The sequence below is a fragment of the Thamnophis elegans genome, chromosome 3 (genome assembly GCF_009769535.1).
Source record: "Thamnophis elegans isolate rThaEle1 chromosome 3, rThaEle1.pri, whole genome shotgun sequence".
In the NCBI taxonomy this organism is placed as follows: Eukaryota; Metazoa; Chordata; class Lepidosauria; order Squamata; family Colubridae; genus Thamnophis; species Thamnophis elegans.
The window spans coordinates 40,947,835-40,975,296 of record NC_045543.1 but is presented as its reverse complement, the minus strand read 5'-3'; the positions used below and the strand labels follow the sequence as shown (position 1 = coordinate 40,975,296).

The 27,462-nt window shown below is 37.2% G+C and overlaps 2 protein-coding genes across 3 annotated transcripts in view; one reads left to right on the top strand and one right to left on the bottom strand.

The window, feature by feature from the left end:
- Positions 1-27,462, top strand: part of MAN1A2 (mannosidase alpha class 1A member 2) — a 67,250-nt gene that overhangs the window by 11,101 nt on the left and 28,687 nt on the right. The window contains exons 2-8 of the mRNA XM_032213616.1: positions 7,683-7,938; positions 9,549-9,645; positions 22,617-22,735; positions 23,406-23,486; positions 25,786-25,880; positions 26,172-26,295; positions 26,571-26,664. Coding sequence (XP_032069507.1) covers positions 7,683-7,938; positions 9,549-9,645; positions 22,617-22,735; positions 23,406-23,486; positions 25,786-25,880; positions 26,172-26,295; positions 26,571-26,664 — 866 coding nt within the window. The remainder of the gene's footprint in view (positions 1-7,682; positions 7,939-9,548; positions 9,646-22,616; positions 22,736-23,405; positions 23,487-25,785; positions 25,881-26,171; positions 26,296-26,570; positions 26,665-27,462) is intronic.
- Positions 13,928-26,625, bottom strand: LOC116506047 (signal peptide peptidase-like 2B). 2 transcript variants are annotated; one of them, XM_032213618.1, is made up of 2 exons: positions 26,553-26,625; positions 13,928-19,400 (listed from the first exon to the last, which is right to left on the bottom strand). In XM_032213618.1, the coding sequence occupies exon 2, from the start codon at positions 17,702-17,704 to the stop codon at positions 15,866-15,868; it is 1,839 nt and encodes a 612-aa protein (XP_032069509.1). In that variant the 5' UTR covers positions 17,705-19,400; positions 26,553-26,625; the 3' UTR covers positions 13,928-15,865. The 2 variants fall into 2 exon arrangements, with proteins under 2 accessions (XP_032069509.1, XP_032069510.1); XM_032213619.1 differs by lacking the exon at positions 26,553-26,625 and adding an exon at positions 21,574-22,606.

Genomic DNA, 27,462 nt, shown 5'->3' with positions numbered 1-27,462 from the left:
AACTCTCAAAGGTATCACTCACAGTATTGTTTCAAGACTTTCTTGTACCAACAGCTTGTTTATCATATTTGACGGTAAACAAAATTAGAGTAGATATAATTTGATTTAAATCTATATTTAAGTAGATTCAAAGGTATATTTAGAAATTATTTTATGGAATATTTGCAAATATTTCAAAAAATAAAAATAGGAGCAATGTATTTCCTTTTTATTTAACCTTTTCATTAGACCTAGCTTATCTTTATAAAACATTGTCTTTTTAGAAATGGATTTTTTTCACTAAAAATATAAAAGGTAAAAGCTTATTCAAGTTGAGCTGAACTCCTAATGACTACAAGAATAAATAAATGCAGTTTTCTTGGCAACAGTATAAATATGCTTGGCTATTACCTTTTCCAAGATAGTTTGGATTTCTCAGTCTAATATAAGGGTCTGGAATTCTCTGGTGTTAGCTATAAAAGACTAAGAAATAGATACTGTATTGATCCCGAGTTACTTTTATTACAATAGCTATAGTAACAAAATCTTGCATGTCTCAATGTGCTTCACTTCCTTTTTTATTCCATGCAAATTGGGTGGTGGTCATGCTGTTAGAATCATTAGCTTTTTTGGCCTAAACCCCAAACTGGTGTTGATGTCATGTTTGGAAAATGTTGGTGGCTGGATGGGACAAAATAGCAAGATGGAGCTGCTTCCCTGTGGCTCTGGTTGTAACTCTGACTGGAATTACATGTTCCCTGAAGGAACAGGTCCATTAACTTGGGAGTTTCTCCTGGACACATAACCACTGCTGGTTGCCAGGTAGAGGCTGTGGCAAGTTGCAGCTCTATTTGGCACAGAAAATTTTGACAAAAATGGTTTACCCTTATTACCTAATTGCTGCAATACTGCACTGCATGCTTCATCGGGCTTCCTTTGAAGACCACTCAGAAATTATAATTGGTACAAAATATTACAATTCGTAAGTGAAAGTTGATGTAGAAATATGACTCCTGTGTTCCACATGCTTTCTTGGTTATCACTACTTTTCCAGAGTAACTCAAACTCCTGGGATTAACATATAAGCTTGGCTCATAGGTGTTTTGCTGTCTTTATATAGAATTAACCTATTTGGACATGCTCTCCAACAAGACATGTTCCTGGTGTTGTACTTCTGAGACAATTGAAAAACAGAGGGTTATTGGAACTGGTTTTCAGCTAGTTTCTATTTTATTTTAAAAAAACATTTCATTGAAATCAAATTAGTAAAAGTGAGGTGAAACTTGAGTATACCCAAAAAGCATTTGTAAGACAAAGAATTGACCCTGTCTGGCATTATCATATTATTGTATGGGATTTATATGCTGCTTTTATTGAAGTTAACTGCCAGAGGACAGTATAGGGTGCAATGGTACACTGAATACATAAATAAACATTGGGATTTTACAGTGAAAATGTTTGCATCTGATAAGGGACACTAAAATATAGCTGCAACATTGGATATGTATATGTGGTATTGAATTCAGAAAAATGTTGACACAAGTGTTTGTTTTGTAGAACTGAAAATGTTGCAAAAATAAGTTTAATATTATTTCAAGATAAAAAAAACTAAAGCTGATCAAATATTTTAAAAAATATCTTTATAAAAAAGCTGCTTTGTGATTAATAAGCCATTTTAACTTTGTTTAAAACTATATTTCTTAGTAATGTTAAAATTTAAACATAAATTCTGATATTAAAAATGTTACCTTCACCAAAAAAGACAAAGTTATGTTTCTCAAATGTTTAGAGTGAGATTTAATGTCAATACATTTGAAATATTTCTATTTTGTGTAGTCATTATATCTCTCAGCCACTTTGAAGGAGAAGTCACTAAATCTTCAACTTGGTGCCTTACTGCATCCTGCCATCAAAGGCTAGGGCAGAAGGGGCATGCGGAGAACAAAAGGGGAATAGGTATGGGGATGTGATGTGAAAATGGGACGAGGAACAATAACTGACGAAGACCAGGGAAGCACAATAACAGTTTGTGCGTGCACGGAAGCGCCAAAGGTAAGGAGCTCGGGCGGGCGGGCCCTCCGGAGCACTGTACCGGAACATTACCCGGTACTCCGGGTAGGATCTGGTACACCCGTACTGGGGTGTACCGCCTGCAACCCACCACTGGGCTAGAGCTGCAGTCATGTTAGCCTGGAGAAACACCTCTACTATGGGGATCATACAATGTCAGCTCAAGGGAGCGACCAGGAGGAGAGGGAAGTCTGGGGGGAAGCATCATCAAAACCTCCTGCAGGAGATCCTTCTGAATGGCTGGGAGAGGCGGGAGCCTGTAACAACCAGCTGAAGCCCTGGTGGCCTCTTAGGGTGAGACGAAAGAACAATGGGAAGAATAGGGGGTGATTTCCATCTGTGGGAGCCATGGCAGTTGCTGAAGGGAGCCATGATTGGAGCTTGAGGAAAAAATGACCATGGAGGAGCTGGACCAAGAGTGCTGCATGCTGAAACAAGCCATAGAGTTCCTGAGGGGAGCTTTCAACAACCTCAAAGCATGCAAAGCCCTGACTCAAGGAACACAGCCGGCTACCCAAATGACACAGCCCCAGTGGGGAATGATGCAGCTGTACCCACAACCACAGGGGCATCCATTCCCACAGCACCAGCAGCCACCTCAACTCTGCAGTTACCCGCAGGTCCAACACTCCAGCCTGTACCACCAGCTGGAGTTGCGCCAGCAAGGTCACAAGATACTGACCTTCGATGTGAAGTTCAACGGAGACCCCAAGCAACTGGGGTTCTTCCGGGTGCAAGTCTGGACCTACATGCAAAAATATGGTCTGGATATAGTGACTGAGGGGACCAAGGTGTGGTGTGTCACTATGGTGTTGGAGGGGATCACTGTGAAGTGGATTGTCACTCTCCATAATGATGCCTCGGAGCTGCGAAACATTGTTTCATGGCAGCACTCTGGATGTATCTTGAAGATAACCTAGCTAACCACAAGGTTAGAGACTGGATCAAGACCATACACCAGGGCTGGTGGAGCATAACTGAATACACCCAAGACTTTTGAGACCTGGCCTCCTGGCTGACTAATTAGCCGCAGAACAGCTTAATTGGATGTTTCCAAGATGGGCTGAACAATGGAATCTACCATACCTGCATTTCCAGGCACACACACCCTCCATGGCTGGTACATCTTAGTGGAGGAGGTAAAAATTGATCTGGCCCTTTCCTGACATCATCCCTCCTAGAAAAGAAGCTGTCAACCAGTGTACAGAGCCCATAATGATGCTCCACTGGCTATTTCAAGTGCGGGAAGGAGGGGCATTGATCTTTCGAATGCCGAGCTACGCGCCCAGCCCAGGAGACACCTTTGAGGCCCATTAAGAAGCTAGCGAAGCCTCCTCAGAGAATCCAAAAGACAGACCTGGAGGCAGAGGAAGTCGCTGAGTTCACCCCGTCCCTCAAAGATGCTGAGAGAACTCCGACTGTTCCAACTGATGGTCTGATGAAGAGCAGCACTGATGGAGAGCGACACTGAGTTTGACAATGATCCCCTGGTAAGTTGCCCAGTCATCCCAGTGACCATCTCCATAGAACTGGTGGTTCCATCCTCAGGGTGCAAGAGGAACCTAGTGGCCCCCCTGGACTTAGGTTGCACCAGATGCCTAGTCAGTCTTGCCCTAGTTGAAAAACTAGGCTTAAAACTCAAGCAACTTAAAGTGCCTGTGGCTTTTTGCCAGCTGGATGGCTCAATAGCAAGCAGGGGCCAGCAATGTTCATCAAGCCAATAGAGATAAGGATGGGGGTACACACAGAGACTTGGAGCTTTATTGTAGCACCCAGCATGGAGAGATCCCTCGTGCTAGGTTTGGCATAGCTACTGAAGTGGAAACCCTATAAGAACTGAAGAAGCAGGATATTAAAGATTCGATGAGATGGGCCCAAAAGGGAACTGGAAAAGAACTTTGAGGTCCCTACTCCTAAGCTACCATTGGCAAAGCTGAGAAGGGATACTTGTGATGTCATGATGGGGCCAGTGCTCTTGCAGTAAAATGAGCAGGGGGTCCTGCAGCTATGTGCCCATACTTCCAAAAAGCTTATCGAAACCAAATGTAGGTGGGCGGTTTGGGAAAGGAAACATATGCGGTACGCTGGGCACTCTTAACTTGGAAGCATTTCTTGGAAGAAAGGAAAACCCCTTTTGTTTGCCCTAAAAACATTCCCCCCAAGATTGTCACCCAAACAAGTCTGTTGGGCTTAATAGTTTAACCCATTCAATTTCACACTGTGATATCTCCCAGAGGGGACGAACGTCTTATCCAGACTACTACCAAATAACAGTTCAAAGCCAGAGGTAGTTAGACTGGTTATCCCATCCTAGTTCCACCAGAGTGCAAGCTAAACTAAAATCCTAGGTAGTTGGAGCATTACAGGGCACCCTGAAAGCAGCACTGGAGGAGGACAAATGATTCCAAACCCATAAAGATTGTTTAGCTTAGGTGAGAGTCAAATTGTACATCCCTGAAAGACAATGGCTAATGGTCTATAACTACTTGCCCTACCTGTGCCTCTGCCAAAAGGCCACAAGGGAACACACCTGGGCTCTTCCAACTAGTGGCCATGCCCAAGCCCCATGGAAAGAGATTTCAATGGATTTCATAGTGGAACTACCTGAGAGTTCAGAAAATACAGTGATTTAGGTGATAACTGATTTATTTTCTAAACAAGTACATTTTGTGCCTTGTCAAAAAAATTCAATTTGCTTGTACTTTAGCCAAGTTGTTGGTACAGCTTGTCTATAGACTGCACGAGAGCGCCAGAGAGAATAATCTCAGATCATGGAATCTACATCACTTCGTGTGTTTGGCAAGAGTTCTTAAAGATTTTGGGGACCACTCAAGGGCTTAGCTCTTTTCATCATCCAGAAATGAATGGAGGGTGAATGTATGAATGGGATCATGGAGCAGTACTTAGGTGTTACATTAATTATCAACAGGACCACTGGGTGCACCTTTTTCCTTTCAATGAGGTTGCCTACAACAATTCAGTATACAGTAGCACTGGATTCACCCCTTTTAATGTTTCTGTACGGGAAATTTAATTCTAGCTTGACTTTAGTGTAGCCAGCATCCTTTAGTAAAAGAACCCATCACTTCACTCAAATGGAGTTGAGGGTCTTTCTTTCCTAAGGGACTGGATTAGGGCAGGTCTGACAGTTTCAATAATAAAACAGTTCATACAATCTGAATTTAAAAGACTATTTCATAATAAATTACACATATTCAGTTGCTAAAATCACTTTATAAATGATGCATGCTAAACAACATAGTTTGTTGTATATGATACAGTTAGAGTACTGATATCTCCTTACACGCCTTATACACCCAGTGCATGTACTTTACATCAACATAATATGCAAGAGCTCACAATCAAAATAAAACAATAAATATTTCTATATTTTCTAATATAAAAAAATGAAAATTTATATTAAAGTCATAATGAAGAAGCTCAGGGTTCATTTTATTTAAGGTAGGAGTTGTTAGCATATACTGCCTCAGCATCCATGGTGACTGAAATGGTGGTGTTAGGGAGATTGTCAGTAGAATTCAGAATTCTTAGAAAGTCTGTGGTGTCTTGTATACAGCTGGGACTGCTGGTGGTATAGGGTCTAAATACAGGATCCGTGAAATTTGATAATATATGGAAAGAAATGTACCAGTGTCCCCCACAACATGGACTTCCAGCCATTGTGACTATAATCACTGATACCAACATGGCATACTTTGCCACCAGGCTATATGACTTTGTACTTACCCACAACGAATTCACCATTGGTTTGCATATATTTGCAGATCTGTGTTGCAGTCATGGGAATGGCTTATACATGACTTCATAATATGCCAACATTTTCATTGGTGATTTTTAACATTTTCTCAATTTTTACTTTATTTGAGATTAATTGATGACATCTGGATCCCTTTCCATGGATCCAGTTGTCATCAATGTTGATACATTCTTACAGAGAAATTATTGAGTCTGTTATTTGTAGTTTCATAACTGTCTGGTACAGGACAGGTATAGACTCCAATGGATAGTTAAAGCTGCAGAAAGAGCAACTGAAAGCATCTGCCTTCTATAAAAGACATATATATTGTGCAGGTCAGAAGGAGGGTTGAGAAGATATCTGTAGATCTCTCACATCCTGGAGATAAACTATTTCAACTCATTTCCTTGGAACAGTGCTATAGAGCAGGAGTGTCAAATGCAATTTCCTTGAGGCCCGCATCAGGGTTGTATTCGACCTTGGGAGGCTAGGATGGGCATGGCCTGCTCGATGTCACTCATGTTGGGGGCACCTGTGGTGACCCGAGTGCTCTGCCAGTGAAAATGGTCTCCCAAGCTCCATTTTTGGCTGCGACAGCCTCCTGCAATCTCTGCCAAAGAAAACGAAGCTTGGGAGGGTTGTCTGTGGCCCTTGTGAGCTCCATTTTTAGCTGTGACAGCCTCCTACAACCCTCTACTAGTAAAAATAGAACTTGGGAGGGCTGTACACAGCCCCCCCTCCCCGAGCTCCATTTTTGCTGGCTGAGGCACTGCGGGCTGGTCCTTTGCTATAGCGCATTTTATGCCAAAATAATTAAACACAGGGACAATTTTTCTCGTACCATCACTCTGTTGAACACCTACTTCTTTCGGTGCTGCCTAATGTCTATGTATATTAACCCATGTAGTTGGGTGTAGTACTTCTCCTTCTCATTATCTTTTTTACTTCCCCTTTTAATCATTACTACAACTACTACTATTACTACCACTACTGATCATCACACAGTCAGCCAGATCAGACTGGCAGATGCTTTTGTCTACCTATTGAGCCCTTACCAAGGACCTGGGATAGGCAGATTTGGGTGTTTGATGGTGTTACAGATATCATCGCAGGATGGAAGCTGTTCCCATTAAAGCTGCCTTTTACAATTGACTGTGAGTTTGTCAATGCCAATGGTGGTCAAATTGTGCTCCAGTTGTTTTGGGATTGTACCCAAGACACCTATTACTATTGGTACTACTCTTGCTTGACTTTGCCACAGTCATTCTATTTCTATTTGTAGGTCTTTGTATTTTGTTATCTTCTCCAGTTCTTTCTCTTCTCTTCTGCTGTCTCCAGGGATTGCCACATCCGTTATCTAGAACTTTTTAAAAACTGATTTCTGACAAATAGCAAAAATAAGAGAACAATGATGCTGATATGAGAACCAGATCCTACATCAAACTCATATTTTTTACTTTGCCTTCACGTGTACATCAAATCACATGCACTAAACATAAGACTAGATGTTCCTTCAAGTGCTTTTATCTAATATGATGCATTACAGCATATAGGGTAGTTTACACAATCTATTGCTAATTATTAAAATGAAATGAAATTCTTGACTATGTAAAAAAAGTTTTAATTATTTAAGATTTGTTTTACTGAAAACTTTTTGTTGTACATTCTTTAATGTAATTTCTTTAAATCCTCCAATACCAGTAGATGAATAGTTACCTAGCAAGTTATCTTCATTTATGCTTAGGATACTTAATAGATTCTTGGATAATAACAGACTAAATTCAGAATTTAATAATGTGTTTTGTTCACAACAGTTTTCAAAAACAAAATTTGAATTACCTTTAAAAATTAGTCTTATTATTGTTTTTATATTTAGGGAAGAAGAAGAACGCTTGAGAAATAAAATTCGTGCAGATCATGAAAAAGCACTAGAGGAAGCGAAAGAGAAACTGAAGAAGTCAAGAGATGAGATCCAAGCAGAAATTCAGACAGAGAAAAACAACATTGTAAAAAGTTTGAAAAGCAAAAGTAGCAATCCTCTGCCACCAGTCCCTGTGCCAAATCTTGTAGGAATAAACAGTGGAGAGCCAGTGGATCCAGATATACGAGAAAAAAGAGATAAAATTAAAGAGGTAATGAGTTATGCTAATGGTTGTTACCTCCTTATCTTTATTGATGTGAAAAACATGAATTTGGGAATTTTTACTATCTAAATGCTACCAGTTTTGCAATTTAATTATTTAATTAATTAATATAGCCTCTACTTAGTACATGACTCAACAATGAGCATGCAACTCAGGATGTGAATGATTGTAAATATAATGTTTGTGCAAGGCTTTTTTGTGGGGGATGGTTCAAGTTAGTCTTGACTCCTGGTAACTGCCTGAACAGGTTCTCTGCTGTTTATTGGCAACATTGTTTGGCAGTAGTTTGCATAGATTATCTTATGTAAGTTAAATGTAATCATGCCTGTACCTAAGGTAAATTTTAATAAGATAGCTACCAAACTTTTCTTATAATCGTCACAAAAAATATTGCCCAGTCGTTGTGCAGTTTGAGGTGATGTGAATTGTAATCCAGGGCTCCTGAAGAATATTTTGAAGAAATGTAGGGAAAAGATCATGAATACAGATAGTCCTCAAGATACGACTGATCACTTAATGGCAGTTTGAAGTTATGATAGATGTCCCCATCCCAACTACATACTAGCCAGTTTCAAAGTTGTGGTCTCTGTAGCATCTCTATAGTTATTTGCCTTTACGACCAACAGCAGGGATGTTGCCGTACCACCACCACCACCTGTTTCTCACTGCCTCTCTCCCTCCATGCTGCCCTCCCACCAGAATCTCACAGAAATTGGCCCTGATCCCCACACCCATTACCCATACCAAACTCTGTGAAGATCTCTGGAACTAATGTTGCAGAAAAAAGACAGGCCATGCATCCCTAGGCCAGATGGCAGTGACCTGGCAATGACTGACCATTTTCCCCACGCTTGTGGGCGGGAATAAAATGGTGAGTACAAGACAAACAACCCCATTTTGCTCTCTTAACAAGTTGCAAAGTGCTGCAGAAAGCTCTGCAGTACGGTGCAAACCACATTAAGTCTGCAAAATAGAGTATTTTTTTTCCTGCAGCCACATAGGGTGATTCCAGAAGCGGCAGCAATACTAGAATATAATTTGACCAATGGAAATATTTGTGATCACTTCTGCAATTGAGAGCCAAAACAACCCATACTGCTTTGTAAATAGGGTGATGCTATGAATGCACACACACACACACGTGTATTAAATATACACTGTAAATACACTGTAATTGTTATAATATATTGATAATGATGAATACCATGTTCCTGTTCAGTAGGGAGCATCTCCATTTATTACCTAGGAGTTCCATGCAGAGAATCTGGATTAGATTTAAACAGTTAAAATTTGAAACACATTACCATTTTCAGACTTTTAAGCTCTATTTTTGGGTTTATTTTATTAAATTAATTTATTAGCTACTGCAATCACCAAAACAACTCTAGGTACAATGCAAAGATAAGAAACAGTGTAAAACAGATATAAAGATAGGCAACAATGAGAAAATATAAAGTGAAGAGAATCAGTGGATTTCAATGATTAATAGAAGATCTGTGCATATAAGATGGATGTATAAAAATATTTTTTGTTAAAACACCTACAGGTCATAACGACATGCTACATGCTAACATTTGTATTTTCTTTCTTTCTTTTAGATGATGAAACATGCCTGGGATAATTATCGGCAGTATGGATGGGGGCATAATGAACTGAAACCTATTGCTAGGAAAGGACATTCCACAAACATATTTGGTAGGTTATTTATATTGCAAATTCTACATTACCTTCTCTTCTTTATATTATTGTATTATCAGTGATGTATTTTACTATGTGATTGAGCAGCAGAAATTAAGGTAGAACTGTAGAATCTATAGAAAGGCACAAAATGGAATAGAAATAATATTAAGAACCAGTTTGGTCTAGTGGCTAAGGCACCTGGCTAGAAAACAGGAGACCATGAGTTCAAGTTTCACCTTAGCCATGAAAGCCAGCTGGGTGATTTTGGGCCAGTTACTCTCTCTCAGCCCAATTCACCTCACAGGGTTGTTGTATACAAGATAATATGATTGATACACAAAAACATTGGATTAATTGGATTAATACAGGTAGTCCTCGATTTAGAACAGTACATTTAGTGATGTTCAAAGTTACAATGGCACTGAAAGAAGTGACTTATGACCGCTTTTCACACTTTGCAACTATTGCAGTGTCTCCATGGTCATGTGATCAAAATTCAGATGCTTGGCAACTGACTCATATTTATGATGGTTGCAATGTCCCGGGGCCATGTGGTCACCTTTTGTAACCTTTTGACAAAGTAAAGCCAGATTTGCTTAACAACCGAGTCACTAATTTAACAACTGTGACACGATAGGTCGTAAAATGGGGTAAAATTCATTTAACAGATGTCTCACTGAGCAACAGAAATTTTGGGCTCTATTGTGATCGTAAGTCAAGGACTATCTGTAGAAGATATTAAAATGTCCTTTTATTATAAAATTTATATTAATACACAGAAAATTAGTTGCTGATTTTCTATAACCATTTATATAAATATGTGAATATGACTTTAATTAATCAAATTCTATTTATGATCGCAGACTAAAACAAATGGTAGCATGAGGATGAGGACGTTAACACTAGATGAATTACAGTGATGAAGTAAATCTTATTTACTCTTAAACTGTCTACAGATTAACCAATTCCTCATGAGTTGTGTATGCAATAATGCAAATTTAGCTACAGTGTTATTTTAGAATCTTTATCCAGGAATAGATATTGAATATAAAATTAATCAGAAGCCCTAAGAACATCTTAGGTAGCAGTTCTAAGAGAGAGGTTTTTTAATGACCTCTCTATAACTTATTAAACTCATTAAAATAAATTTTAGAGATAAGAAGGTTGACCCAAGATAAAAGCAGAACTACAACTGAGAACTTTCTACTGGTAAGTTTAAATGATATAACAAAAGTAGCAACCTGACTGCTAATAGTTGGAAACACATCTGCAAAAAGATAGTTTGCTTTGTGTCTTGATTTACTTATTATATGGATGATTTGCTTTGTGTGATGTTTCATATGCATGATGGGTCCTTCTAGGAAAGCCTGGAATATTAAGAGAGGTGGGATCATTTTTAAAACAACGACAAAACATTTTTTTCTATAATTTGTCACAAAATGCCTGAAAAAAGGAGACTTTCCAGAGTTACCTTGTTGACCAGAGTAATAGAAAAAACATAAATGTTATCCCCAGCAAGTTGACTCAATGATATTTATCAGGAAAGGTACACTTTGTAACTTAGTTTCTGTGAACTATTTATCTTGGCATAGCTGGTAGAATCATCAGACAACTCTCCATAGCCAGCCCTACTTTAATTTTCAGGATTTGATCCACTTTCTTCACTTGAGTGGGTTAGGTTTCCACTCAAGTGAAGACAACAAATCTTCGAAGAATTGTGGAGGGTTTTTTTAAAGCATTTTGGTGACTGAGATGAAAAGATGAACTTTGATTAGAATCTGCACATAATTACGTATGCTCAACCATCAATCTAGATAATTGCAACTTAGTGTGGAGCCACTCATGGAAAATATTTGGAAAGTGTTGCTACTCTGTTTCCCCAAAAATCGCTCTGTTTCAAAGTAACTCATTTGCAAGTAGACGAAGCTTCCAGTCTCTGTCATTTTTCTGTCCAGGTGAAAAATGTGTATGTCCTTGGGAGCCCTGTAAGCCATTGTGGCCATGGGCAAGCAGATGGTAACAGGGATTGGGCCTACTGCTGCAAAATGAGATCTCCCCCCAAAATAAGACAGTCTTTTGGTAAAAAAAAATAAGACCCTGTCTTAATCCCCTGGCTGGGGATTTTAATCAAGCTAGTCTAAAGTCTGTTCTCCCAAAGTTTGTGCAGTATGTGCAGTGTATCACCAGAGGTAAGAATACTCTAGACCATATGTAATCAAACTTAAGACAGGCATATAGAGCAATCCCCCTCTCCCATCTGGGTACGTCTGACCACATCTCTCTGCTACTGTGCCCAAAGTATATCCCCCTTAGGAAAAGGATACAACAAGTCTTGAAAACTGTCAAAATCTGGCCGGAGGGAGCACTCTGCCAGTTGCAGGACTGCTTTGAGACTACGGAGTGGAGTATATTTGAACATTTGGAGCTGCAAGAATTCACTGGCACTGTACTCTCATACATTAAAACATGCACAGACAATGTAACAGTGAATAGGTGCATCAGAGTTTACAGTAATCATAAATCCTGAATGTCAGCAGAGGTACAATCACTTCTGAGAGCCCGAAATTCCACCTTCAATGCAGGAAACGAAGACAAATACAATAAAGCCAGGGCAAACTTGAGAAGAGGCATTGAGGTGGCTAAACAGAAATACAAACAAAAGGTAGAGAAGTATCTGGAAGATAATAACTCAAGACAGGCTACAACACCTAACCAACTATAAGGGCAATACAAAAAAATAGCCGATGCTAATGCCCTGCTAGTAGAGGTGATAAATAGCTTCTTCACCCACTTTGAGGTCAAAAGATCAGTCTCTGTGGCTCTAGCCCAAAGGCCTCTGACCTCCAGCCACTCACCCTGGATGAACATCAAGTGAGAGCTGAGCTGAAGGCTGTAAATCCCAACAAGAGCTGCAGGTCCAGACGAGGTGTTGGGGAAAGTGATAAAAACCTGTGCTGACCAATTAACGGGTCCTGACAAAGATTTTTAACCTCTCCCTCCAACAGGCTAGAATCCCATCATGCTTGAAAGCATCCACAATTATCCCAGTTCCAAAGAAAGCAGCCATAAAAAGCTTGAATGACTTATCGACCCATTGCACTGACATCTATAGTGATGAAGTGCTTTGAGAGACTGGTCCTACAACACCTCAGGTCCTGTCTTCCACCAAATTTTGAACAACACCAGTTTGCTTATAGAAGCAACAGGCCGACAGGGGATGCCATCACCACTGCTCTACATATTGCACTGAGCCACCTTGAGAAATCTGGGAATTATGTCAGAATGCTTTTTATAGACTATAGCTCGGCCTTTAACACCATCTTACCAGGAATTCTCATTGAAAAGTTAACTGACCTGAATTTCCGTCCCCTCACTTGTGAATAGATCAAAGACTTCCTGACGGATCATCCACAAACAGTAAGAGTGGGTCCTTTACATCTTCCACGCTGAAGCTCAGCACAGGCTCCCCTCAGGGCTGTGTGCTCAGCCTATACCTGTACTCGCTGTATACATATGACTGCATATCCTCTGATCCATCCAACATCATAATAAAGTTTGCAGACGACACAACAGTGTTGGGTCTCATAACTGGAGGGGACGAATCAGCATACAGGGAAGAAGTCCTTAAGGTATCCGAATGGTGCTCAAGAAACAACTTACATCTAAATACTAGTAAGACAAAGGAGATTTCCGAAAGCAAAGAGAGAAACCTGCCCCACTGTATATGGAGGAGGGCTGTGAGGAGAGGGTTTCCTCTTTTAAATTCTTGGGCTTATTAGTCAAGATCTCACATGGAAAAACATGTCCCTGGTGATTGGAAAGGCCCAACAGAGACTTCGTTTCCTTAGAGTCCTGCGAAAAAATCAGGTGGAACAACGGCTGATGACCTCTTTCTATCGGTCCACCATAGAAAGTGTCCTCACATATTGTATTACAGTATGTAGTATGCTGGTTTAACAGCTGCAGACAGGAAGGCACTATAAAGAGTGATCAATTCGGCACAAGAAACTATTGGTTGCCCTCTGACACCACTGGATGACATTGCCAGATCTCGCTGCTTTAGCAGAGTAAGGAAGATACTCAGAGATGATTCACAACCCCGGTCAGTGTCTCTTTGCACTTCTACCATCAGGCAGAAGACATCAAAGTATAGCCAGCCGAACAAACAGGTTTAAAGATAGTTTCTATCCTTGGGCTGTGAGACTTTTAAATACAACCACAATCACTCCATGCACACACTAGTTTTTTTTCTTTTTCTTTCTTTTTTTGTTTCTGTTATAATTTTGCACCAGTGAGGTTAAAACCAATTCAGTTGTATTTAAGTACAATGACAATAAAGATTATACTTACACTTATTTTTGGGGAAACGGTAGCACCTAAATGTGGTAGTTGGATTGGGTTTTGGTGCAGGAAGATTTTGTGAATTTTATACCTTGTAAACTACTCTTGAATAAAAAAAATGGCTTTGAGTTTGTTTTTAGGCCAGTTCATATGTGTTTAAATAAGCTAATTGGTTAAAGGTCAAGATATATGAAACTTGCTATCACTTTAAATCTGCTTTAGAAGGCTTGAATGCTAAAAGGTTAAATTGATGGAAATACATAACAAAATTTTATCTATGCCAGCATCTTGGCTTTGGAATCCCCTTTCTAAAATGTTTTCATTGTTTTATGAGTTTGTTCATTGCTTTCAGCTGTTTTGAGTGAAGAGATAATTTATAAATATTGGAATAAATAGCGGAATAAGCTGTCAAACTGATCAATAATTTAAAAATATAAAATATATATTTTCTCAGATGGCTGATGAAAAGGCAGAAATTTTAACTTGTGGCACTGAAAAACTAGGCTATGCCAAAAGGATTATAGGATTAAACAACTATTTGGGTTGAAGTCTGAATCATTATGAAGTGTCACCAAAGTTGCCAAGAAAAAGGAGAATACAAGTTCTCCATTTATAAGCATATGTCAATAGTATAAGATTTTGTAAAATGTTGGCACTATGTAAAGTTTTATAAGTATTTCTGCAGCAATGTGGTTGAGCAAAATAAATTCTTTGATAACATTTTTGGTTTTCGGTTTTCATTAAAAATACCTAGCAGTGTTCTACAAATGACTGATTGACAGAATTAAATTTAGAATAAAGAGAAAGAGTACTGCATATATTTACAAGCAAGTCCAAATATGCAGTATATTCGAGAATAAGATGAGGAGAGATCTTCATTATGTTGAAAAGCTTTTTTTAAAAAATTAGGAAAGGTACAGAGGTACTGCATATTACAAGCAGCATGCAAACTGGTGATTCCTCATCATTATTCTAGTTTACGTGTGGTAAAAAAACCCGTTTTCTGCTTTATTTTTCATTGAGTAATTGTTATACTGGCTTCCATTTAATTCTACTAAATGTATTCTTCCATAAAATATCTAAGAGTATATTGAATTCAAATACGGGGAGTTTTAAAAGCTGTAATTAAATCTTGTCAGATGACTGTGACAGTCTTTGAGTAACTAAATTTAACAATGTTCATCTCCTTTCCCCTATGTTAATGTTAACAGTAACTTAGCATGTTTCAATGTCAAATTGACAGGTATTCTGCCATCTGTATTTACCAAAGGAGTAAAACTTGACAAAATGCATATTATATGTGGAAATAGAATTAATAGGAGTCTTTTAGCTGAAGATAAGATACAACTTGCACCTCTTTGTGTAGTTCCTGTTCATGCATGGTATAGAGATCACAACATCATGAATAGGGAACAGATTTTGCAGTAGTATCCGATTGAAAGCTCAGATGCACATGCACATGATGTGACTTCTAGAGACAACACAAAAATTATTAAATATATAACAATACTATTAGCTACAATCAATTTTAAATTTAAACATAAGTTAAATGCAGTTTACATTTTGTCTTGGAGTTTGGCTCTGGAATGTCATTTAGAAGCCAAGTGTAATTGTTGTTTCTGCGGGGCGGGGGGGGGGAGTGATGGATCCCTAAGCATTATTTTTGTTCCTGATAACTCCAGATAATAAAAGTCAACCCTGTTATTATCCCAGCTATCTGTGTAGCTGGGCCCTTTAGCCATAGATTTCTCTCAAGCTCTGTTTCTTGGTTATGTTAGTGACACTAGTAGTGACTTCAGTAGATATGTAGTGATTCAGAATTACTGATTTTCACAACAAAAATGACAGTGTAGTGATTTCTGCCCCAAAGGAAGTTTAATGGACTTGCATTTGATCAATCTGAATCATCCAGATTGTTGCAAATTTGTATAGATGAGAGGTTGTTTTTTCCAAGCAGACATTGCTGCTCAGCATCTCCAATCAGCTCTTGGTACACCAGATGTTGATTGAGGAGTGCTGCGTGGCTTAATGTGCAATACATCTTCTTTGTGTCTTTCTTTTGGTCAGATAATTGCTTTGTGAATATGTTGTCACTATTAAGCTCTTCTAGGTGGAATGTGACAGTAATAATATCTTTTTCCTCTTCTAATTCATGAAGCTGTTCCTCTGACTTTTTCAGTGTAATTGAATGCTTGATGACTTTTTGTGAAGAAGGTTGAATAATCTCATTTTCAGATTCAATACCTGTCCAAAACAGTACTATTTCTTTGCGAAAAGCAGCAACAGTCAATGTAGTGATGAGTATACAAGGCACTAAATATAGAAGAGTTGATTGACTTGCCTGTAGGAATGTTGCTACCACAAAAGTCACCAACAGGCCATAGCTGTATGCCAGAATAGAAGCTAGGAAATAGATCCCTGGAGACTCAACTTGAACATCAAATCTGTGGCAGTAGGCTACCAAGAAACCAGGAAGTACAACATCTCCAAGGCCTATAGCAGTAAATGAAGCATTATCCAGAAAGGATGTTGATGGTAATATTGGTACTTTCAACAGAAAAGGGATCTCTTCTGAGTTAGATGACCCAAAAATTGTCATATCTGTAATGTCTTTACCTGTTTTGGTTAGAAAAGGTGTGACTAACAGGCAAAGTATATCATAAAACAAATGAGTGAACAGAAACAAGCTGCAGTTTTTTAAGGTAGGCATGTGAACTGTTTTCAGAAGGTAAATGCCAATTGAAATTCCTAAAACATCTTGCAAAACCCAGCTCCACCAATTTTCATTTCGGAAAATAATCCAGGTTGCATTGACAGACAAACACAGCATTGCTAGAAGCAGTGCTCTGATTTCTAGATCTTTATGAAAATATGGAAAATGGACTAAATGTTGCCCAAATGGGAGTTTGTTCACAAATGGAGTCAAACACCAGTATAGGCTAAAAGATGCATAAATACAGAAAATGCCAATCATTGCATGCATCATATAATCATAGAAGCAATAGAGAGAAAGAAGCATGAAGGTGCCCATTACCATACAGGTACACGTGAAGCAGATATTGGTATCAATTAATATCTCATCAAAATCTTGTGTTTGGCCCTGACTTTTTATATTGTCTTGTTTTTTCTTCTCTGTGCTTCCTGCCCAGTAGCTTCCTATGGTGACTGTGCTCATTACCATCAAGTAGATTATTCCAGTTTTGTGTAACAAATTTCTAATCAGATTTTTGAAGACTAAATAAAGGATATCCACATCACTGAGCATAAATCCTGGGAGACTAATCTCTTCACAGTGACCCCAGTTGTATCCAGATCTCAAGCTTTTCATTGGATATGGAGCGTCTCCACCAAGTATCAGAAGCCCCTCTGTACTATTAATCTGATGGAGTCTTGCATTCTGAAAGAGATTGCAATTTCCCTGTCTGATAGATGCAATTCTTGTACTAAATCCACCACCATCATTGTCATCTTCCCCAAAGAATGAAGGCAAGCAACACATAGCTGAATAAGTGAAGTTCTGAGTAAATGGTTGAAGGTCAAACCAGTGTTTCTTGTTGTCTTCCTGATATGATTTTATCCATTGTGAAGGGAAAAGGAAACAGTAATCACCTCCTTTTTCTGGCCTGATGTGGAAGACTCCAGGGTTCTGAGCTAACACAGATGGAATAAAAGTAAGAAATAGTCTGATGAACAGCAGTATCATTCTCTTTGAAGTTCTGTCATCTACCTTCATCTTTGGTACGAACAGTAACGGCTTTGTTCTTGTCTTCTAGAAGAGGTTGGGCTCTTTTTGGTCTTCAGTAGTAAGCCCAAGTCCCTATGCTTGCTACATGATAAGCTCTTTCCTGATAACTTTATCTCCTCACCATGGCTATAACCACCAATCTTGTTTATTACATAATAAGACCACTTTTCTTACCATGGATACAGTTATCCACCTTTGTCTGTTGTATTACAGGCTTCATCTTTTTTCATAGATATTTGGCTCTGCCTTTTGTACAGACAAGCTCAATGAGACTATTACATATTAAATAGGGAAGCAGGATTACAAAGTGGCAGTTAATTATCTTTGTGAAGCAACTGTAATGTGAATATTTCACTTTAGTGTCCTCAAAGTCTACCTGATGTGATGTCAAATATTTCTTGTATGATGTCCCAACATTGATGTCTCAATGTTTAAAGAAGTGTGAAGGATTATATTAGAGCATATATCTTTCATGACTTCAAAACCATGTGGTACATAATAAGATTGATGAATTTCACAATGAATTTTCTCCATAATTGGTAAACAATTTACTGTTGAGATTACTGCTGGTGAGCAAATATTTTTTCATGGCTATCTGGCCATTCTCCCATCTGAATAAGTCCAATTGCACATAAAAACTACCTTTAAGGTTAGATTGGAAACACATAGCCTGTATACAGTCTTTTGATTCAGTAAAGACCTCAAGGAAACCTACAATAAAAACTTAGGAATGGTGCTTACAGCAGTACCTCCCCTTGCCATTTCTTAGATATTTTTGTTTGTCATTGTCATAATATTTGTTACATAGCTAAGATGTAAATATTATATCATTAACAATAAATGTTACCATAAATTTTGATTATACTAAAGTATTATGAAGCTGGTTGCATGGTGACATGGAAATAGCTATGAAAAGAAAGCTTCTTGAAGTTTTCCATATTTTTTAGATTTTTCATTTATGCGCACATGCGCGCATACACACAGACACACAGAAAGATATTTAGGCACCTTGAATGTATTATACATTAAATTAATGTATGGAAAGAGGGAAGACTTCCATATTTATATTTTGACTATTTCAGGGTTAGCTTTTCTGTACCAGAGGTGAAGAATGGTATGGGCTCTATATGGATTCCAGCATCCCAAAGTTATTTTTTAAAAACTCTGAACACATTTTAGACATCCATTTTATGTTTCCAAGGCCTTGAACTTTTCTGTAAATTTGGATTAATTTTGCATTTTGAGTTTAAGTCCCCAAAAATTAAAAATTTGAATTTCCCTACTGCCAATAATCTGTTGTGATGATATTTTCAATTTTCCAGTGTTGAGAAGCCAAAAATACTTTATTGAGAAAGGGCTGTCCTAGCCATAAGTAATTAGTTTAAATATAATTTCAACAATATTTAAGCTTAATTATATTTAAATTTAGCATGTTTTATATTTTTACAGAAAAAGATATATCTGGTAATAACTCAAGTTTTGTGGGGATTGCATTTACTCATTCATGACTGGTGGGCAGTGTTGATAATGCATTTATTAAGATAGAGTAGAAATTATGACAAACTGTAGTTCAGAAGATCAATATTAAAGAAACTGCATTACTTAATATTGAAATGGAAAATATATACTGTACCTATATTCCATCAAGTAAGAAATCCAAATTTGAAGGCTTGGAGTAATGCGCCTGTAAATTTGAAAAAAGTCAAACACTTAAATTTTGAATATCTTAAAACAAATTAAATAAATGAGGGAAATGTTTAAGGTAGGTGTTTTTTTTAACAGCCTGATTACCAGCCTCAAGTTTGATAAATTATCAGGATTATTTCCGATGCTGGGTTGGAGCAAATCCTGAGGGTTATAGTATTTCTTTCTATGAGTTCTATATAACTTTAAATTCTCTCTCCAGGTTTCCCATTCTCTAGTTCTGATGAATGTTTTAGAATGTTGGTTATGTATATAGTTTAGAATATTACTTCCTGTATTTCTTCAAATTGTTTTCAGTTAATCAGGCCTAAAGAAGGCTTTTGGTTCCACAAAGGTTTTAGAATTGTTTCAGCTGGTAAGCAATTGAAACAGATATTTATTTTTGATATTCTAAAACAGTGGGTCTCAACCTTCCTAATGCCACGACCTTTTAATACAGTTCCTCATGTTGTGATAACCCCAACCATAAAATTATTTTATGTTTTCTATATTTTTTCAAACTATGTGTTTTCCAAAGGTCTTAGGTGACCCCTGAGAACCGCTGTTCTAAAAGTTCTTTAAGATTTACACATGATCATTTTTTTATCATTATAGAAACCATGATGCTCATAATTGAATCCTTCAATTTAAACCCCTCTATCAACGACATTGCTCAAATGACATCGTACTACCATTGACAGTTGCATTTTCAGCCTGCAATTGAAACAGTTTTCACATATTGAATTTGAGATAATATGTGCATAAAGTACTTGAGTAATAACAGGAGAGGCGGTTTGGTGTAATAATTGAAGCATCAGATTAGAAACTGGGAGACTGAGTTCTATTCCTGCCTTAGATACAAAACCAGCTGGGTGCTTTGGGCAAGTCCCTCTCTTTCTTAGCTCAGGGAAGAAGGCAATGACCAAGCACTTCTGACAAACCTTGCTACGAAAACTACAGGGACTAATCCAGAGAGTCACCAGGATTTAACATTAATTTGAAGTAACTAAATACACATACATACATATTTATTTTAACACGGTATGAGGCATAATCTGGTTGTTCACCTTGTGAACGCTCTAGTTTCACTAATGCCTGAATGGATTTTAGATTGCAGAACCCGAATTATCATAACAAGAGCACAAATGTCATTAAATTTCCTTCTTCCAGGTAGTGATACACTACATTGCCAAAGTTATTCGCTCACCCATCCAAATAATCAGAATCAGGTGTTCCAATCACTTCCATGGCCACAGGTATATAAAATCAAATACTTAGGCATGCAGACTGTTTTTACAAACAATTGTGAAAGAATGGGTCGCTCTCAGGAGCTTAGTGAATTCCAGCGTGGAACTGTGATAGGATGCCACCTGTGCAACAAATCCAGTCATGAAATTTCCTCACTCCTAAATATTCCACAGTCAACTGTCAGCTGTATTATAAGAACGTGGAAGTGTTTGGGAACGACAGCAACTCAGCCACAAAGTGGTAGGCCACATAAACTTGCCCAACATCAGTGTGTGACCTCACAAATGCGCTTCTGGAAGAATGGTCAAAAATTCCCATAAACAGACTCCTAAACCTTGTGGACAGCCTTCCCAGAAGAGTTGAAGCTTTTACAGCTGCAAAGGGTGGACCGCCGTCATATTGAGCCCTATGGATTAGAAATGGGATGTCTCTTACAGTAAGTTCATATGCAAGTAAAGGCAGGTGAGCGAATACTTTTGGCAATATAGTGTATCTTTAGGAGTTTTTCAATTTGTCACTAATCGCCGTCCAAAGTAGTAGTATTACATGTCACTACTCATATTGCTAGCTTTTGGCCATAATAATTTTTTAAACAACTTGAATTGAATTCGAAGACTGCCCAAGCATTCTGATCAGCATTATGCAGCCCATCACACTCATTAACTTTTTTTATCAGGAATTGCTATAGAAGTCATAGAAGGTACGGGTAGTCTTCACTTAATAAACTTAACTGGGATTGAAATTTCTATGATTAAGTGAAGTGATTGCTAGGCAAAACTTCATATAATTGCACTGCTTAGCAATGGCAGTTCATTACTACAAGTTGCAAACATTAGGCCAGGACTGTGTCATCATTAGGCCACATTTTTCTTACCTTGCCCACCTCCACTTATCTTCCCCCTCCCTATCTCTGCCCTTTTGGCTACCTTTCACTCTGCAGTCCCAATTGAGCTTCACCATCTTCTTCTTTATACTTTTGGTGTACACATCGCTTGACTCCATGGCAAGGCTCATGCAACCAGCAACTGCTATATGGAGGACCAGACCAAGTTTTCCTGTCAGCATCAGGAGGAAGAAGTTGGCGAAGGTCAGCAGATGTAGTATGTGGCAGGGTGATAGGACAGCAGAGTGCAGGTCAAAAGAGCAGAGATGGCAGCAAGATAGATGAGTGGGGGGGGGGGCGTTGAAGCACACTTTTGTCATTAATGCAGGCAGACTGCCCAACACCCAAATTTTGATCATGTAAACGAGAAGACCCTGCAATGGTAATTTCAAAGACACATTTGAGAGCTGGTTTGGTCTAATGTTTAAGGCACCAGGGTAGAAAGCAGGAGACCGTTAATTCAAGTCCTACCATAGCCATGAAAGCCAGCTGTGTGATCTTGGGTCAGTCATACCTTTTAGCCAAACTCACCTCTCAGGGTTGTTGTTGTGGGGAAAATAGGAAGAGAAAGGTGGTGTTGGATATGTTCAGCATCTTGTATTATTTGTAAAAGTAATAAAAGCAGGATACTTTTTTTTCTTTTTACAACCCTATAATCCCTTGATTCAGAATACAAATATGTTGTACTATTCAATGCTGTTGAAACATTGAATTGTTGCTAAGTGAATGATTGTTAAGTGAGGAATACCTTTAGTAATTATTTGGTAAAAGTAGTTTGGGCTTAACTGGTTGTAGCAGATGATGATCAGAAACAATTCTTTGTTTTGAGGTAAACATCCAGACTTTTGTAATCCAGAATTGCTAGCCTCAAGACCAGCCCCATATTGTAAATGTTGGTGAATGATTATTTTCATAAAAGTGCTCTTTTAATTATTTCTGTATTCTTAGTCTAATCTTTATTTGATTTCTATATAAGGACATTAAATATTTATGAAGTATTGTTTCAATTGGTAAGTGGGTAATGGCTCTGGAAAGGATATTTGTGAATGATATATTTATCATGGAAATACTGGATTTTGATTATAGGCAATTCCCAGCTGGGAGCAAGCATAGTAGATGCATTGGATACCCTCTATATAATGGGCCTTCATGATGAATTCATAGAAGGACAGGAATGGATTGAGAATCATCTTGATTTTAGTGTGGTAAGAAAATGTATCTTGGAATAATATTGGTCAGAGAAATTTAAATTTTCATTCTACTAGTGTTTAAAATGATTTGTGATAATGGACATGAAAGCTTTGTAAAACTTCAAGCACACTTTTTATTGCAATCTTTTAAGAGAGAATGAATGTTCCTGTTGATTTACAAGCACGTATTTGTGTTGTGCTAGTAGTTTTTTCTTTTGCACTCATTTTTTATGAGATCTGCTTTTGAAATGTCCAGTGATACTTTGCATAATTAGGTATCACTGTTTTAGTCTCATCAAATATTAAAAATACAATTTTAGTTAGCTTGTACTAAAGTTTTTTCTTGGCGACTTTCATATTTTTCTGTTTAAAAAAAAACAGAAATCACATAAGATTTTTCTTAATCTTCACTCTTTATATTTGATCCATTTAACAGTTATATTAAAAGTTTTCAAATCCAGTTTTAATTAATCCCAATGTATCCTTGTATCTAAACTCAAGGTAATTAATTTTCACTGTTACTAGTAGCAACAATGGCTTACTATCCCAAAGAACTGCTATAAAGAGTAATTGCAATTGGTCTGCAAAAATCCTCTAGTTGCTTTAAGGATGCACATGAAATGTAAATGCAGTGTATTAGTATTTAGTTTATACCTAAAGAATCTACCTTCTTATCTGTTTCAAGAACTCAGAGGTATCTGTCTTTGAAGTCAACATTCGTTTCATTGGTGGCTTGCTTGCAGCTTATTACCTCTCAGGACAGGAGGTAAGGGAGTCACTGTATATTTGTGTAAAAGTTTGAGGCTTGTTCTTAAATTTTTAAGGAAGCAATTGCTTGTTTTCATCCCATTTCACAAGCTGTTTAGTAGGTAACCAGAACTGATGAAGTCTGAGCCTCAATTTATGTCTAAATGAAAGAAAACTCTTGATATTGGTCTCAGAAAGTAGTATACTGAGAAAATCTTAAGTTTAATTTATTTTCCATAGCTAAAGGAAAGTCCTTTGGTTCCCTAATGAACTTATTGATTTTTCCTTTGGATATAGTACTAAGAAAAATAATTATGAATTAGCTTATCTATTATGGTAGTTGCAGAATTTATTTTTTTACATAAAATTTGATTTACATATTTATGGTTGGAGAAAGTGAATTAGATTCAGGTGTATACAGAAAATCAGTACTAATATGATATAGTCATATATAAATCCTAATTATTCATCTTATTTCTAATATGAGAAGAACTATTGTGATGAAACATTAATCAGTCAATGTTTAGTAATACTTCTTTTTATTTTAAAGTCTCAAATTTCAGTTTATTTTTTTTATTATGTAATACATTTTATATTGTACTTTAGCTTAAAATAACTCTTAAAGCAGCTCCAAATAGAAGCATAGGGCAGCCTTTGTCTCTTTATAAACTTCAAGACTTTTAAAAAGGGGGAAGGGAGAAGTAAAGAGCAATCTCCAGCATTATTTTTTTAAAGTCAGACAATTGACTGATGACAAAACAGTTTGATTTAAAAAAGGCAGAAGATTGCTAAAAAAAATGAGCATTTGAGTTTCTGAAAGACTGATTAAGGCAAATAATCTTTTAGGGATGAAAATGGCTACATGAAAAAAAATGCTTGCCTAATGAACGCAGAACAGTGGATAATTACATCATAGTAAAATTGGAGGGTGTAGTATAGAACATTCAGGGTTCTCTGAGGTAAATTTTTCACTATTACACACATAACTATTCATACTCATTTCATTTTTGAAAATTAAGAATCATTCTATACCTTTTGGGTTGTTTTCAGACAGTTTTTACCAATTACATTTTGATGATCTCTTAAAAAAACATGGTTTGGGGACTAAAATGCAGCAGACTGCCAACTTCTGCACTTAGGAACTTAGAGGAATTTGGTTATTATATTAGAGGTCCTTGTAATGATTTCCAGATAGTTTTGTTTTTTGTTTTTAAAAAATTGTTATGAGGCTATGCATTTATATGAAGAAGATAGTATTAACGCCAATATTTTATATCACCTCTGAGCTTTTCATTAACTGATTCAGCATTCACTCCATTTCTTCTGAATGATCACCTAGTATTTATGAACAGCCCAGTTTTTGTAGTTACATGAGATCTATTCTGGAGCTTTAATGGCATATATTATATTCTCACCAGGAAGACTTTAAAACCTTTTCCTTCTTTAACACTTCTATATTGCATTGATCTTTTTGGTTACTTTTTAGCTAGATCTTGGTTTCCTTTTAAAGGTGAGCTCCTCTCTTTCTAGGCCGCAGACAAGTAGAAAGTGTATATCCCTTATTGGATAAAAAGGAAAACTAACCAACCAACCCACAAACCCAATTTACTTTGTCTTCTGTGCCACAAGAGAAATACTTATCCATCAATATAGGCTAGTTCCAATTTTGCATTAATAATAATGCTAAGCAATAATTTTAACATCTTAATTGCTGTAGCCTTCAATTGTAGGAAGAATTATATAGCATTTATATAGAGAAAGTAGAGAACCTCCCAAGTTTTTTGTCTCCAGTTTGTTAATGCAGATATTGTTCAATATACAATGTACTGAGAAAATTATCCAGAAGACCTTTGCCATCCATTATAGAAGATAAAGTTGAAATAAATTCAGACAAGATGTAGAGATCACTGATAAGTTTGTTGTTATAAAAAAACAGCTAGCATATACTAAGTATGCAAAAGTAAAAAGTTGAGGCTGTAATGTTATTTTTATTCTACTGCACTGAAAAGAGTTGGAAGGGAATGCTTCCGCCTTCTTTTTTCCCCTTCACCACATTTCTCTTTCTCCCTTCCCCACTTTCCTACTATTTTTATTTTTACTTTATTTTACATTTTGATAAGTTTAATAAAATTGTTTTTTAAAAAGTACAGATCACTGAAATCTATTCCTTCCTACTGGCATAGTGGTGGAAAAAATGCTGTGGAAGAATATTTATGTGTATGTGTGTCAGGTGGGATACTTAGATCTGAGTAGATGTGTTTAGGTTTGGAATGTAAACAGCAGACTATGGTTCAGCTGTCTTTCTCCATCTGTTTCAGCTATTCAAGATAAAAGCAGTGCAATTAGCAGGAAAGCTCATCCCGGCCTTCAATACACCCACAGGGATTCCTTGGGCAATGGTGAATTTGAAAAGGTATGAGTATGGACAGAGAAACCTGGCACAGTGAAAAATAATGTAAAACTTCTAATTAGCTTTTCTTACTGTTGTTGAAGATCAGCTAAGCAGTTTAAAGAATTTACATATTGTGCTGTTTTGGATTTATTTGACAGCTCCAAATTGTACTTACTATATGTTAAGGTCATAAACTTAAAGTGTACTACAATTTTACTTTTATTTGTTAAGTGTCAGTTTTCTTTCCTTGCTTTTTGTTTTTGTTTCTTGTAAATACATTTTCTTAGCCTTTTCCTATCGTTTTCTGATTAGCGGTGTAGGTCGCAATTGGGGCTGGGCTTCCGCTGGCAGCAGCATCCTCTCAGAGTTCGGTACACTTCACATGGAATTTGTACACCTCAGCTATCTGACTGGCAATCCTGTCTACTATGAAAAGGTTTGTTTTGTGCCTCTTTCTGATATACTCATATAGTTCAAGACGTGAAAATATAGATAAGATGGAAAAATGCATGTGGATGTGGATGTACCACATACTTACACCTTTTCTCAATATTTCTTTAATTGTAATTTTAAGACAGGTTATTAGTTCAACTATAACATTTCTAATTATTTAAAATACATTAAGGAGTCAATTGATTAAAAAAATCTGATTTTAAAAATATCAGAGGAATGTTGAGAAGAAACCATGGTTACCTTTTGTTTCTTATTAAGGTTATGCATATTCGTAAACTGCTTCAGAAAATGGACCGTCCTAACGGACTTTATCCAAACTACTTGAATCCAAGAACTGGGCGCTGGGGACAGCGTAAGTATTTCTTTCCTAAAAATTGCAAATTGAATTTATTTTGGATATGAATATACACATGTATTTATCCATAAATTCACTTGAAACATCTTCCAAAACTCAATTTAATGTCACGATTTTAGTTATTGAGTAATCTTTATGGTTGTAGGCTCCAAGGTCAACATCATGCATCGACTAATTTCTTACTTCTTGGCTATGATAATTATAATTTGACCTGTATATCTGAACTGGGCATCCTGTGAATACTTGAAATCATAATTTATTTCTAAAAAGAATGAGCATTCTTGTTGAAATTATGATTTTTAGGATTGTGTAGCTGCAGCAGAGATTATTCTGCAAAAGCCAAGTGATCCTGAAAAAGGATTGGTCCTGTTTTAATCATTAGAATTTAATTAATTGTTGAAGTGTTGTTATCGCTATCTTTTTTGGTTAGACATTGCAGCACCAAAGCATGGTCTAATTTTGTTGTCTTTTTAAAAACCCAGCCTGTTCATCCATCACAATGTCTTCAGATTCAAGCCAAGCAATTAGTTTCTCCTGATTAGCAAATATTTTGCAGATACGATTTAATAAACAGGTTAGGCAGTAGTTAGCTGATCATCAAATTAAGGGGATTGAAGGGAGATAAACTGATATTAAAAGATTTAGGCTGAGTATCCAGAAGAATTTCTTCCCAGTAAGAACCATAGAGTGAAGTAGTATCTCTAGAAAATGGTGCTCCCACTGGATGTTTTCAAATGGACTTTGAATGGTGACTTGTTAGAGACAGTTTAGAACAGGGGTGTCCAAATTTTTGCA